At 38.0% G+C, this 16,460-nt stretch overlaps 1 protein-coding gene across 1 annotated transcript in view; it reads right to left on the reverse strand.

The window, feature by feature from the left end:
• Adss2 (adenylosuccinate synthase 2) overlaps positions 1-16,460 on the reverse strand; it is a 30,324-nt gene that overhangs the window by 11,069 nt on the left and 2,795 nt on the right. Inside the window, exons 2-6 of the mRNA XM_050142924.1 lie at positions 8,172-8,274; positions 7,529-7,597; positions 6,553-6,603; positions 949-1,015; positions 552-659 (exon numbers count right to left, since the gene is read on the reverse strand). Coding sequence (XP_049998881.1) covers positions 552-659; positions 949-1,015; positions 6,553-6,603; positions 7,529-7,597; positions 8,172-8,274 — 398 coding nt within the window. The remainder of the gene's footprint in view (positions 1-551; positions 660-948; positions 1,016-6,552; positions 6,604-7,528; positions 7,598-8,171; positions 8,275-16,460) is intronic.

Genomic DNA, 16,460 nt, shown 5'->3' on the forward strand with positions numbered 1-16,460 from the left:
TAATAAGTATAAATTTTTACATTGAAGAAAAAATATAATTAAAGTGATATGTACAGTTGGAGAAAGGATAGAATAAAATATGAAAATAGAAAAGATAAAACACATTCTACTGTGTAAAAAAATGAAAGGGGATGGTCTATAGGATACCCAGACACTAGACTCTGGACTTTTCAGTATAGTTGCCTGCCAATGCAAACGAACTACATTTCCATGGAGACTGTCCCATAGAGACTACGTCACTGTAGCATCTCTAGTTTTGAAGATGTGCACACAATAATCTACCAAGACCTGGGAAGACATAATGGGGTCCCTGAATCCTAGGACATGGTGAGTAGTACATCAGTACTACCATACTGGGGACACTTCCTTTCAAAGAAATCCAAGTCACATGTCAGTCATTAAAAACAACATGGCTCTATCTTAGGTAATCATTCTCACATCATCATTAGGTTATTTTTACATGAAGTTAATCTGAATACTGATGCTTCAATTTTGTACTTCATTTTAAAATGCTTTTTTTTTTTTTAATTTTGAAAAAACAAGTCTGTTACCTCTCAGAGAAGCCATCAAAGTCAGAAACAAGATCACACATCCGAAGTCCACTCCGAGCGGCTTTGGAGGAATACACTGGGCCGATGCCCTTTTTTGTGGTACCCAAACTTAAAAACAAACCAAAACAAGCTTCAAGTTACAGAGGGAAGATCTACGTCTTCAGCCAGATCTTTCCAAAGAAGAAAGTTACATATAACTGTTTATTATTTATGCAATTTCCTGCAAGTTTACTTGTGTAATCTAACTGATTTTCTCTGAAACCTAAGTAAAATATCCTTACCTATTCTGAATTTTGTTTTGTTTATTTCTGGCTCACATTTATTTCTATATAAGGAAGTGCTCAAACTACACCACAATTAAACAGATTATATATATATATTTATGTATATAGCATACTTTTTTCCTGCTTGTTCTTGTCTCTGCTGTTCCTGGATACCATCAGCTGCTTGGTGAAAATCAAATACTGAAAAGAAATCAAACAAATCACAGTTGTCATTGAAACAAAGATAACATACAGACTAAAAATAGTCTATTTCAAATTACTAAAATCAGAAATCTTTCCAACCTTGTTTATGATGAATTATACTGTTATATTCCTAAAGTCCTATGGCAGCTTACACTTGTAATTTCAGCACTAAACAGGCTGTGGCAGAACAACAAGTCTGAGGACAGCCTAGATCACAGAGTGTTTCAAAAAGAAGAAAAAGCGAGGAAGAAAGGCTAAATTTAGAATATCCTTACCTGATGACCACCCTAGAACTCACTGTTAATAACCAGGCTGACCTCAAACTCAAGATCTCTGCCTCCTCAGTGCTGGAATTAAAGGCATGCAACACCAACACCCAGCCAAAGATAATCCTTTTTTTCTTCTACATCTTCAAGTCTGGACTCTAGAGATCACTTTGACACCTCCTCTTTCTTCCTCTCTAGTCCCAAACTTCCACCACCTTTCACTAAAGCTACACTCTAACCTGTGCACCTTTCCACTCTTGAACATGGAATTCAAATTATTTAATGCATCCAAAAATTTCTTGCGAAGACACAAATAACTCATCGCATCCCTGTCTATGAACTTAATGTTTTTCCACAACTCCTAAAGAAGAACTCTGATATGGCAAAGGCAAACACTCTTCTGCTCATATCAGCACCCTTGCAGTCCTTGACCATAACTACAAACTTCCTGTGCAATGTGCCTCTATGCACCTATATGCACCTCACATCCCCTGACAACACCCTGAGCAGTAGGACGGACGACGACAGTTTGCTAGTTAATTTCTGCACCAGCAAATGCTCAAATAATCACTGACTCGCTACATAGACAGCTCACAGGCAGGCAGGCCTAGGGTTTTATTCTATGAACTTCTAACTAGAGTTTATTTACTTGTTTTTTTCTTAAAACATACCATAATTTTATAGTTAACAGACCACAAAAACAGTTTTAGGTATACAATTCAGTGATTTTATCATAGTATGCCAGGATTTCTTTTTATCAATTATGTTATTATTTCCAAATAAATTATTAAATAAAACAACTGATTTCTCGGAATTAGGGAAGCATTTTGTTTGTTTTTTTCCAAGACAGTTTCTCTGTGTAACCCTGGCTGTCCTCAAACTCAAAGACTCACCTGTTCTTGCCTAACAAGTACTAGGATTAACGATGTGCATCACTATGAGCATTAGAAGATACACATTAGTTATATAGAAATTATAAAATTTGATAAAACCTGGACTGAAATTGCATTCTCACAATCCTTAACCTCCAAAGCTATGCAGAAAGTGTTGTTCCCCTAATCTCCTGCTTTTGAGACACTCTAGAAACTCCACCCAGGCCCTATTTAGCAAGGTTAACACCTTTGTATAATCACCTGTGCTGACATTTTGTTTGTGATCTAATAAATAAAGCTTACCTGAAGACCAAAATGTAGAGTTAGCCACTAGCTAGCCATAGAGGCCAGGCAGTGGTGGCACATACCTTTAAAACCAGCACTCCGGAGACAGAGATTGTTGAGTTCAAGGCCACCCTGGCTACTTAAGAAAAACAGAGCCAGGCTGTGGTGGATTTAATCCCAGTACTTGGGAGTCACACTCCTTTAATCCCAGCACTAGGGAGTAGAGACAGGAAAAGGATACGGCTGGGCCTAGGGAGAGGACTATAAGGCAGGAGGAGACAGGAGCTTAGTTTATTCAGTCTGAGGATTCATGTAGACAGAATCTTGCCCCCTTTGGTCTGAGGATTTAGTAGAGGTAAAAAGACTCTCTAGTGGCTGGATCCTTTACTTCTCTTATCTTTCAGCATTTACCTCGATATCTTGACTCTGGGTTTTAATTATTAAGAACAATTCATACTACAATCACCAGTTTTCTCTCTGGGATGTCTTGTGAGAGTTTTGAAATTTTTGTATATTACAGACGCTAAATTTGCAATGTGTGAATCAATATATGTCTCAGCACCACACAAGTAGGTAAAAGAGTATCCTTAAAATTATATTGGAATATTACACAGTAAATGATAGCTATAAGAATGTCACAGTAGCCGGGTGGTGGTGGTACACACCTTTAATCCCAGCACTTGGAAGGCAGAGGCAGGGGGATCTCTGAGTTTGAGGCCAGCCTGGTCTACAAGAGCTAGTTCTAGGGGGCTGGAGAGATGGCTCAGAGGTTAAGAGAACTGACTGTTGTTCAGGAGGTCCTGAGTTCAATTCCTAGCAACCACATGATGGCTCACACCCAATCTATAATGAGATCTGGTGCCCAGAACACTATATACATAATAAATTAAAAAAAAAAAAAAGAGCTAGTTCTAGGACAGGCTCCAAAGCCACAGAGAAACCCTGTCTCAAAAAACAACAACAACAACAAAACCCAAACAAACAAGGAAAAAAACACACAAAGAATGTCACAGTAATGCTATTTTTAATAAACTAATATTGGAAAAACTCAATTTTCATCAATGGTAGGGAATAAAAGATTTGGTATATTCATAATAGGTAACAACTTTTTAAAAAGAAAAATTTTGCTTCAAGTAGCAATAACAATTATAGCAGAATGTTCAGTGGAGGCCAGATGCAAAAGACAGTATAAACTATAGTTTTAAGTAAAGTTCCAAATAACAGAACTAATCTATAAGATAAGTATGACCTATGGTAACCTTTGACCAAAGGGAACAAATAATAAAAGTCATCAATTTTTCCAGGACTTGGAAGCCTATATCATTGGATTGTGTATGTTTTTATGAATTCTAGTGTTTCACGTTGTTCTTCCAAACTACCATTATATGATTAGTGTAGTCATGCTTCTATCCTGTTGCCCAGACAGTAATTTTTCTAAATCATTTCAGGGATCATAATTAGTCTTAAGAGTTGTTTCATTAAACCCCAATTTAGCAAGGCAGTTATAAAACAACTGAGATATTAGACTATGCCATACAATTTCTTCTGCATAAAAAACATTTGCATTTAAAACTTTCCATTACCAGAAGTTAAAAAGGCAACTAGAAAACCACAAATAAATGGGTAACAGAACAGTTGAACTGTATTTTCAAAAATTAATTTAGCAACCTGACACAAAGTTATTGCTTTCCTAGGCCTCAGGAAGCTATTAGTATATCAGAACAATGACTTTCACAGTGATATTTTAATGCCTTTCAATTACTTTTGATTACTCTCTCTGAAGTTTTTTTTTTTTTGGTTTTTCGAGACAGGGTTTCTCTGTGGTTTTGGAGCCTGTCCTGGAACTAGCTCTGTAGACCAGGCTGGTCTCGAACTCACAGAGATCTGCCTGCCTCTGCCTCCCGAGTGCTGGGATTAAAGGCATGCACCACCACCGCCTGGCTTTCTGAAATTGTTTTGAATATTGCTTCTGTTCCCCACAGAAGTCTAGACATTGAAGAAAAGAAAAACCATCTTGAGAATTTATTCTAATTTTTAAAACAAGGTTACTGTACATCCTTAGCGGTTTCATTAGTAAAAAAATAGTTCTAGGTAAATTTGGCTGAGTTTCACTAATCTAAGTATTTGATACTGGTAATTACTCGGCACTTTCTACCACTGAACTACACTACCAGTGCTATACTTCAGCTTTATTAACACAAAGATATAATGCATTCAATGTAACCCACAATACAGCTAACACCTTCTTGGCTTGCTTTCCCATGCCGCATCTCCGTTGGGCTTCACTTCTCAGGGAATCCTCCAGGGCACTTTATAACTAAGATGCTCCCACTACCTCTTCAAATCACCTGCTTCTACTTAGGACTATTTTCCTAACACCCAGCCTCACCTTGAAACTTAGCACTCTGTGCCATGGCATTCATGATATATTTATCTTATATATTGTTACATACTTACATATTAAAGGATTTTTTAAATAGTGTCTTTTCTAAGACTCTTGCACCTTCAGTGTTTAGCACAAGGCGGGTACTCAATAGAAGATAATGGACAGACATCAGCAACTCTGCACTTGGGATGCTTAGAATGTTTAAGTCGCCTGCTCATTTCTCAGTTCTTATTACAAACTACACCAGTAGGGCAGGACAGAAGATGACATGAAAAAAAATTCTACCTTAAGTTGCTTAAATTTTTTGATTTAAAAAAGTCTTAGCCAGGCAGTAAGTAGTGGCATGCACCTTTAATCCCAGCACTCAGGAGGCAGAAGCAGGTAGAATTTTGAGTTTGAGGCCAGTCTGGTGTTCAGAGCAAGTTCCAGGGTGGCAAGAGCTACACAGAGAAACCCTGTTTTCAAAAACCAGAAATAAAACAAAAACAAAACAAAAAAACCTCTTAGTCTCTTAGACTTAGTCATTATTTTCTGTGTGTTTTGCCTGCATGTGTGCTTAGTTCCCAGAGGTAAGAAGAGGGGATTGGATCCCCTGCAAGTGGAGTTCCATGTGGTATGAACCACCATGTGGGGTTCAGAATCAAACCCAGGATCTCAGCAAAGTAATGAATACTCCTAACCTCCTGAGCCATCTCTTCAGCTCTGCTTAAGTATTTCTAAAACTGTATAGCGTCTTTATTATTTTAAAATTTCTTTAAAACTATTGACATTGTATTAAGCTTACACCACAATGTTGACATGGAATACATGACAACAGCAGAAAAGACTGGACAAGCAAATGGAGTCGATCCCATAGCAGCCTGTTAAGACAGAAGGGTGAGAGGATCACACACTTCAGGCCAGATTGGAATATACAGAGAGTTCCAGTCCAGCCTGGCAATGCAGCAAGACTGTGAGTCAAAGCCAAAATGAAAAAAGGTCTTTCTGACAGTTTGCACCGTCTACCCCAGCACCCCTCCTTTCACCCTGGCAGTCTAAAGCAGTAAAGTAATTCCCCCAATATGCAACCTGCATTCTCAGACAAAGTGATGAACTTAAAGCATTTGTATAGAGAAAATATCCAAGTATTCTAAATGCTGTATATAGTCATACCAATAGCTTTTGAAGTACCAAGTATAGAATAAGGATAAGCAGGCCACTAAAAACAAATCATACAGGATATTAGTGAAATAAAAATGCTCAATAATAGCACAAAATTGCTCTTTACAGATTTACAGATTAAGAACCTTATGGTGAAGGTAATGGAAAAGAGGACATTCATTTAAAAAACACTGTATGCTAATTCAGTATAGTTTTCTTCAAAAAAGTTTTTTCTTTTTTTGAGACAAGGTTTCTTTGTAGTTTTGGAGCCTATCCTGGAACTAACTCTTGTAGACCAGGCTGGCCTTAAACTCACAGAGATCTACTTGCCTCTGCCTCCACCTAGGATTAAAGGTGTGTGCCATCACTCTCTCTCTCTCTCTCTCTCTCTCTCTCTCTCTCTCTCTCTCTCTCTCTCTCACACACACACACACACACACACACACACACACACACACGATCTTATGCATTTTACTTCAACCACAATCCATAAACAAACATGAGTTAATTCATTTCTAAATGCCTTCACACTTGATACATTTGATTAAAAGGCAGTTATAAATAAATACAATATGGCCTCCATACCAATATGAGCTCTGTCCGATATGATAAGCCTTTTTTCCCAGCCATCTAGACCTAGGAGAGAAAAGATAACACTTTATCAAACATTTTGGTTTTTTTAAAGATTTAATTTCTTTATGAATAGAATGTTTTATAAAAGAGTGTTTTTACTAAAGCATTCATGTTTGTATCTTTACTTCTGCATGGGAAGATGCATGGAGCTTATCAAGGCTGTCACTGTTTTTCTTAACATCCAAGCTCATTCATGCTCTAATCTCCAAGTATTTTGTTCTAAACAGTTCCTATCTCAAGGCAGCCACACTCACATGAATACTCCTAAGAACCCCCAAAAGCAAAGTGCAGGAAAATATTTTTCTGGACATAGGTGTAGAGATTGGGTACATACCATTTGAAAATTTAAGAGAAGGAAATTGGTTTTAATAACGACACCCTTCCCAAGAGAGAGTACAAAGAAATGTGACTAGACAAAACAATGACTCTTAATGACTAGTGCAGACCCTTAATCCCAGCACTTGGGAGAACAGAAGCAGGCAGATCTCTTGAGTTAGAGGCCAGCCTGCTCTACAGAGTGAGTTCCAGGACAGACAAGGCTATACAAAGAAACCCTGCCACAAAAAAACTAAGAATAAATAAAATAAAACTGACAATATCCACAATTTGAATTTTATTGATTAAGGGGTGGTCTCTCCAGCAGAACACTAAAGGTGCTGTACTCAAGGACAAACCAAAACTAGTAAGCTCCCCCACAGTTGTTTTTGACGTGTAAAAATGTATTCTAAGTTGATTTGAGACAGTCTAAGGAAAACATTACAAAGAAACGAAAAAAAAGTGGATTCAGCAAATAAGGTACAGACTCGTTATCACTCTGTGATGAGTCACACACAGAAAAGGGTGCACGGCAAGACTAGTCAATGAGATGAAGAAATGAGAACACATTTAATGAAAATAACACATTACAGTTAAACTCGTTCATTCATACCTCTCCCCTTTTGAACATTTTTCTCTGCTTCTTCAAACAATCCAGGAAGATGAATTACCACACCATTTCCTAAAAGAAACAAACAATCCTCCATCTTAAACACCTGTAATTATAATATAGACATATATATAAATGTTAAAATGTAGACATGTATAATAATCATCTATTTTGAACAGAAGAACAAGTTACATTTATTAACAAGTCATTGCATTTAATTAAGGAATTACCAGCTAACAGCGCAGCTGGGCCATGGTCTAGACCAATGTCTTTCAGAAGCACACACTTTCAGAAGCTGTGTTCACAAAATCAGTTTAGTGTGCTATGAGCACTAAACAATGAAATACAAATCATCAGATTATTTCTAAGAATTTAGAATGAACTATTTCGTAATTCTTGTCATAGCTAAGTCTTTGGAGAACTGACCTGATGATCGTAGCTTCTTTATGGAATAAATACTACAACACGCACAGATCCTTGCAAAGTGACACCCTGGGACCCAAGTGGCCTGGTGGCTCTGTCCTATAAGGTATCTTGGCCAACATCAGTGATGTGGCAAGGACCCTTTGGTTGGTAAAAGTGATGTCAGTTTTGATACTGAAAATATACCATTACTGTCCCAAAGAGGTTCAGTTTAAACACTCACCAATGAAGGCAGTCACATTTGGGTTAATTATTCCGCTAGGCAAAAGATGAAAGTCATATTCCACAGAATCTACAACAACTGTGTGGCCAGCATTATTTCCTCCCTGAAACAAAATAAAGGAAGAAATTGAGCCTGATAATAAATATGGCAAATAGCTTAACTAATTCCTACTTAGATGGCAATATAACCCAAGGAAATCCAAATGTCTGCCATATATATAATTTACTAAAAAAAAAAATCATTTGGTTCTTTCCATGCTACAGTACACTTGAGGGATTACTGAAAGGACCAAGAAATTGATGAATTCAGGTTTCTGGAGATACAGGAAGTCACATAACTTTTTAAGAGAGGAAGGGTAAAAGCTCAATCCACTTAGTTTGTAGGTATCTCCGGCCCTATATAGGGCGTGGATCAGTCCAATTATTCCTATCATTGCATACCCACTGTACTAAGTTTCAAGCCTATGTATTTTGGCTATATTCACTCACTTCCTTTACCTCCTCTTCCCCACCCAGTTCCTTTTTCCAAATCATCAATTTTCATGTTTCTAGACTATTATATATGCAAATAATGCCATTTCATTCTTCTTTATGGATGAATAAAATATCTATTGACAGATAACTACATTTGTTTATTTAATAATGTTAAAGACCATTCCACAACCTTGCAAATAAAACCATTTCATTCTTTTATATTCTTTTTAGCTGTACATACAATAATTAAACTGGTCCCACAATGAAAGTGATTTAAGTTGTTTCCAGTTTTCTGTCATTATAAACAATACTGCCATAAACTTCCTGGTATATATTATTACACTCATAACAATTTATCTTCATTCTGGTAGAATCCTAAAACATACATTACATTCCAAAAGCATGTTATTTATATTGTAAGTTAGTCTTTTTGAACTAACACAACTTTTTTCTGGATTTTTCATCTCTTTAGCCCACAGGTCAATCATTCTTTCTAAAAATCATAAGTTCTGTGCTTCATAAAATGTCTCAATATGTCAAGAATGACAGATCTCTTAAAATATGAAGCACATTAAAATTTCCTAGTTCCCCCCCAAAGTCTAACTTGTCATTACTAAAATTGTTTAATTCTAAATTGTTATTATTAAATTTAATAAATATTTACTAAATGTTCAATGTATTGGTAACTTTGAGACAAATGATCAGTTCCTTATTCTAGGTTGAACATTCTTTCCTAATTCACAAAACCCTAAGCCTGAAATGCTGTATCACACGATCCGGTAGTGAAAAATTCCACACCATGAAGCTTCTATCCCATGCACAAATTAAAAGCCTGAAATCTGAAACACTTCTGGGTCACAAACATTGTAGATGCAGAATGCTCATTTTTAAAAATCCAGCCGTTAAGTATCAAGTAAATGAGGTTCTCAATACCTCTTAAACAAATCACTTAGATTAAAAGGAGATAAGATTCATCCTATGCAGGAAAATCCTTCCATTTTTTTAGTTAGTGTCCTTCCAATAACTAAATGCCACTCATCTGAATTCTTCTCTTTGAATGCTTTGTCACCTAAGACAATGCATTTGCAGCTGGGCGGTGGTGGCACATGCCTTTAATCCCAGCACTCGGTAGGCAGAAGCAGGCGGGTCTCTGAGTTCGAAGCCAGCCTGGTCTACAAGAGCTAGTTCCAGGGGCTGGAGAGATGGCTCAGAGGTTAAGAGCATTGCCTGCTCTTCCAAAGGTCCTGAGTTCAATTCCCAGCAACCACATGGTGGCTGACAACCATCTGCAATGTGGTCTGGTGCCCTCTTCTGGCCTGCATGTATTACACACAGACAGATATCAAAGACTCTTATTTTCAATTTCTGTATAATTTTGCAAAACTGTACAATGTGTGGGTATGAGTCTTTTCCAGTTCAAAAGAATAAATGTTTATAAATGTAAAAAAAAAAAGTCCATCCTGTGTTGTGGTGCACTCCTATAATCCTAGCCCAAGGCAGGAAGAGACAGAAATTAAGTCATCCTCAGGTACAGTAGTGAGTCTGAGGTCAGCCTGAGCTACACAAGACCCTGTCTCAAAAGTGGCCCTCAGTCCATGATTTGTTTAGAGAACTGCCTTACTATAATTATTACATAAAAATGTTTGTGTTATGTAACAAAAGCCTGCTTTCTTAGCTAATGTTTCACCATGTCAGGTAGTAATGACAACAATCACAGTTATGGATGAAAACTGGCATATACATTTTTAAAGGCAGATGGTATGACTAATAATTAAGGAAGATGAATTAGTTTATTCCTTATGTTTGTCCAAGTTAATATGCAATTTGGGCCGGAAAGTTCAATAATAAAAGACCAGAAGTCGCATGCCGCAAAGCTTGCTCACTGAAATACTAGCCACCATTTTTAAATCGTCAGTTCAATTTAAATATTTAAGTTTAGGGGTTGGAGAAATGGCTCAGTGGTTAAGAGCACTGCCTGCTCTTCCAAAGGTCCTGAGTTCAATTCCCAGCAACCACATGGTGGCTCACAACCATCTGAAAGAAGATCTGGTGCCCTCTTCTGGCCTGCAGGCACACATGCAGATAGAATACTGACAATACTGTATACATAATAAATGAATAAATCTTTTTAAAAATTTTAAAAATAAATAAATAAATATTTACGTTTAGCTGTATATGAGAATATGGTGAAAATATCCAGAATAATCTTGGATTTCCTTAAGTGCTATTCGGGGGAAACTGATATATAAAAAATTAATCTTAAAACACAGTAAGGTGGAAAGAAACAATAAACAAGATCTCCTGAAACTGAAAAACTTCTGTAAAGCAAAGGACACAGTCAAGAAGACAAAATGGCAGCCTACAGAATGGGAAAAGATCTTCACTAACCCCACATCAGACAGAGGTCTGATCTCCAAAATATATGAAGAACTCAAGAAATGGAACACCAAAAGATCACATAATCTAATAAAAAAAAGAGTACAGACCTAAACAGAGAACTCTCAAATGGCTGAAAGACACTTAAGGAAATGTTCAACATCCTTAGTCAGAGAAATGCAAATCAAAACAATTCTGAGATTCCATCTTACACCTGTAAGAATGGCCAAGATCAAAAACACTGATGACAATTTATGCTGGAGAGGTTGTGGGGAAAAGAGAACACTCCTCAATTGCTGGTGGGAGTGTAAACTGGTACAACCCCTTTGGATGTCAGTGTGGCGATTTCTCAGAAAATTAAGAAACAACCTTCCTCAAGACCCAGCAATACCACTTTTTGGGTATATACCCAAAGGACCACAAGGACATGTGCTCAACTATGTTCATAGCAGCATTGTTTGTCATAGCCAGTACCTGGAAACAACCTACCTGCTCCTCATTCTGGCACACTCATCTTTAGTGATAACAATTTTTTTTCCCTAGACACCTGCCTTCTCATCTCTCCCAAGGAACAGATGCCTGCCATCTCCGGGATGACAGTTCAGGGGATGCCTTTCCAGCCACACCTCTCGCTAAATGCTAAATGTGGACACCTGGCTCTCCCCTTCCCCATGCCCGCAGGAAGTAGCCAGATTTGAGTCTATGCCCTTTTTTCCCAAAGAAATCCTAAATGTTTGTCATAATTACCATTCCAATTTTCTGTCACCCCTATATCCAGAGTCTGGAATGTCAAGTTGGGAGCGTAGGCCCCTGCCCCTCATATCCCAGCCCCCAGGCCTGGTCTGGACTCCAAATCCCAGTAGGCCAGGGTATTTAAATGATCTCCCCAAAGAAGAACACGTGGTCTCCCTTTCTTCCTCCACGGGGGTTACGTTCACATGGCTTTCCAGTTCCCCCTCGGGGTCACCCGAAAGCGCAGATCTCCCATTAAACCTGGATATTTCTTAATTTGGTTTGTTTTGATTTGGCTTGATTGGGAATTTTTGCGTGGGCAGGGAGCTCGTGTTAAGAAATATTCCTAACAGTACCCAGTTAGTAGAACTGTTTGGGAAGGATTGGGAGGTGTGGTCTTATTGGGGGAGGTAAGCCACTGAAGCAAACTTGGAGGTTAATAATAGAGTATGACTCCTATTATTCTCTGCTTCATGGTTGAGGATCAATGGGAGCTCTCAGCTGGTCCTCCACTCTGCCATCATGGACTCTTAACTCTCTGAAACTACAAGACAAAACTTATGTTTTGGTCATGGCATGATTGCAGCAATAGAAAAGTAACAAGGACAGAAATTGGTACTAGTGAGTGGACTGTTGCTGTGACTCTTTTGGAAGAAAGTGGGAAGACTTTGCAACTTTGGCCTAGGAAAACAGTTGGATGCTGTGAGCAGAGCTTAATGGGCCGTCCTAGTAGAATCCTGTTGAGAGCTATAGACTGTATGTGGAGGCCCAGCTCAAGAGGTCCCAGGGACAAACAATAACAGCAACTGAGCTAGAGAACATTCTTGCGAAACTTTGGCAAAGAATATGGCTGCTTTTTCCCTTGTACAATTTGCCTGAAGCTAAATTGAAAAGTAATGGACTCTAAAACCATAAACCAAATTAACTGCTTTTTCTTACAAGTTGCCTTAGTCATGGTGTTTTATCACAGCAATAAAGTAACTAAGGCAGCTGGACAAATGGTTCAGCAGCTTAGAGTATTTGTTCTTGCAGAGGACCTAGGTTCGAGTCTCAGTACCCACACAGCTGCTCACAATCATCTATAATTCCAGCTCTAAGGGGTCCAATGACCTCTTCTAACCTCTACAGGCATCAAACAGAAACGCAAATGATATACAATCATACATGCAGACAAAGCACTTATATTAATAAAATAACAACTCTAAAAAGAATTCAATTAATATCTTAGGCAAGCATGATGACAAAAGCCTACAACCTCAGCATTCAGGAGACTGAGCCAAGAGGATCATTAAATCCCAGGCCAGCCTGAGCCACAGAGTGAAACTGACTAAAAAAATAAGCAAGAATATTTAAGTTAAGCTTCTTAATAATTTGGGTATCACATCACAGAGCTGTGCAAAAACTAAACATTATAACAAAACAAAAACAAAAAAAACTCAGAAAAACTCCATGTTTTCAAAGCAAAAAAAGCAAATTTCCAAAATTACAAAAATACATAGGTAATTTTCACTTTTTTTTTCCTAGAATTGAAATAATTTGACTCCAAAAAACATTTTTCCAGAAAAGAAGAGTCTATAGTACAGTAGACTGTTGAAAAATATTCTGTGAACAAGATAAATCCCAAATGTTCTAGTGTTTTCTTCTGTTTTGTATTCCCATACTGATTTGGGATTCCCCTCTATCTGCTAAGAATATGTCTTATTACTATTGATTAATAAAGACGCTATTTCAGGGCCAGGCGATGGTGGTGCACGCCTTTAATGCCAGCACTCGGGAGGCAGAGGCAGGCGGATCTCTGTGAGTTCGAGACCAGCCTGGTCTACAAGAGCTAGTTCCAGGACAGGAACCAAAAAGCTACGGAGAAACCCTGTCTCAAAAAAAAAAAAAAAAAAAGCTATTTCAGCCAATAGTTAGCAGAGTAAAGTCAGGCAGGAAATCAGAACAGAGATAGGTAGGCAGAGTCAAAGAGACACCATGTAGCTGCTGGAGGAGAAAGACACCAGAATGGGCCTTACCAGTAGGCCACTGCCTCATGGTGATACACAGACTAACAGAAATAGGTTAATTTAAGATATAAGAGTTAGCCAGGAATATGCCTAAGCCATTGGCCAAGCAGTGTTGTAATTAATATAAGTTATATTATTCAGGTCTGGGTGTCCAGGTAACGATGAGCAGTCTCCTACGACACCACACGAAATTAATTTCAGGTCAGCATTAAGAGTATGTTCAACTCCCCTTCTTGGGCGGTGGTGGCACACGCCTTTAATGCCAGCACTCGGGAGGCAGAGGCAGGCGGATCTCTGTGAGTTCGAGACCAGCCTGGTCTACAAGAGCTAATTCCAGGACAGGAACCAAAACCACAGAGAAACCCTGTCTGAAAAACCAAAAAAAAAAAAAAACAAAACAAAAAAAAAAACCCTCCCCTTCTTTCCCCTTACTTTACAACACAGCACTGATCCAGACAAAGAGCTAATCAGCATCAGAAAGCCAGGATTTAAAGTGCTAGAACCCATGAAATGCTGCTGAGATAGATCCCAGAAGCAGCCCTGGCCACTCTCCTCCTCCACCAGACAAATCCTGACTTTGCTTATTACAGTTTCTTTCCATTGTCTGTAACAAAGAAACAAGAAACAAGCCCATTACAACAAGGTAAGTATACCCTTGCTCTCAATGTTCACATCTTGCTCTAGCAATAAAAATATAAATAAGATTAAATGCTGAATTTTAATAACATCTCTATGGTGTCCAGGACAATACTTGTAAAGCATGGCACTGCAGGATATAGGGATGCAATAACAATACTTAGTCATCTTGTTCTCAGACTTTCCATGAATACCCTTTCTCCCTAACTGGATCTTAAAGAACTCAGAAGACAAATGTTTTGGATTTTTTTTCTTTCTATTCTCTAAAAACCAGAACCCACCAAGTTCAATTTTACACTGTAAGTTCAAACCAAATATTGTTGACATATCTAAGTGTCTAATTTTGAAGTTAAAAAGGTTCTGGGGAAGTTTAAAAGGCAAGGGGGAGGTATGATAGGGGGAGAGAGGGAAGAGGAGATGGGGACAGGGACTGGGACATGACAGGCTAGACTAAAAGGGAATGAAATCAAACCCGCAAAAATGACTCTATTCTTATTGTATTAGACCTTTCTATTCCCTCAAGTTACTCCCCTCTTTTTAAGTGAGTTCCTGCGGTGATGGAGATGAAGGCAACCTCTGGGGTGTTATGGACATAAAATAATGGCCTTTTCTTTTACAACAGCAAAAGCCCAAGTGCCAAGGAAACAATTTCATGTACAAGTCCTAGAGGCTCTCTCTTTTCAGAGTCCCAAGGGAAACAGTCTGGCTCTCTTTGTCTTTATGGCTTGAATACGTGGACACTATTATGATCAACAGGGCTCCAAATGAAAGAAGGAATGAATGGGGTTCCACTATAGATTAAAAAGTCACAGGGCCTCAGACCCATGCCCTTGTCTAATGTTCAAACTTAAGAACCTGGTAGTTTGAGTCAAAGGTTACTATCAGATACTTTCTTGGTACTGAAACTTCACTTTTCCACATGAACTTTTTCACCATATCTAACACACCTGTCAACCTGTAGCAATAAGCATCCTTTTAATCACTAATTTCAATCCCAAAGTTGACTATTAAGTTACTAGTAGAACACTGATTAAACTATTCAACATAACCAGATATACTAGATAAAAAAAAATACATAAAGGTATCTATCTGCATTATTTTTTAACAAAGACGTCCAAGTGCTTGGGCAATCTTTGGAGAGTTGAAGACATTCACCATTGTGGTCATTTTCAGTTTCAGACACACAAATGTGAAAATGATGACAGTCTCAGCAGTCTCAGGTTTTGTTTCCTACCTTAAATTTCCACTACGAAACAACTCACAATGAAAGCAGGAAACAGCACTGGCTTGAAAGGTCTTAGTTAAGAAGTGTGGACTCTTAAACACCAAATTCCAGCATCTAGTTTTACCTAGAAGCAAATATACTACTTATCGGGGGAGAACAGTAATAGGTTTACTAACAAGCTACTTCTGTGCTATATCCTGTTTCCACATGCTACCTAACTTTCCTCAGCCCTGCCCTGGCAACAAATCCATTTACACAGCAGTGGTTTCCTAGACTAGGAGTTTCTTGTGGGCACAGGCTCAGACAGTCTGGCATTTCCACTGCAGAGCTCAGTGTTGTCCTGTAGATACAAAATAGGTGTTTCCTGGATGAAGCATCAGTCTGCAGCTGGTCCTCTACTTACTCTCCTTTCCATTAAAAAAAATTGATTTAAAACTAAAGGCAGCACAGCAGTGATGATCATCCCTTGGTTCAAGTCCTATACATGTATTTATGAGTCTAGAGTGCCTACACATTTATAAATAACTATCTATGATCCTGAATTGGAAGACAGGCCTTAAGTGCTCCAATGACAAAATGTCATTAGCTTTGCACCTACTTTCCCCCAAAATGTATCTTATTATTATTATTACTAAAAAGTATAGTAGTTAGGAAACATCACTCATCCCCTTCTCCCCTTTAAAACTAGATTTCAAGCTACATTTTATATGTAAAAGAATTATTTTGTGATTCTATTTGAAATATGGATACATTTATATACACATATACAAAACACTCTGGAGAAATGGTGTGTAACAATAACAAGGGATACATTTTATTAATATAAACCTCTTTGAATGTA

Source organism: Alexandromys fortis, unplaced genomic scaffold (assembly GCF_014885135.2).
Source record: "Alexandromys fortis isolate MF-2015 unplaced genomic scaffold, M_Fortis_MF-2015_v1.1 scaffold_51, whole genome shotgun sequence".
NCBI lineage: Eukaryota > Metazoa > Chordata > Mammalia > Rodentia > Cricetidae > Alexandromys > Alexandromys fortis.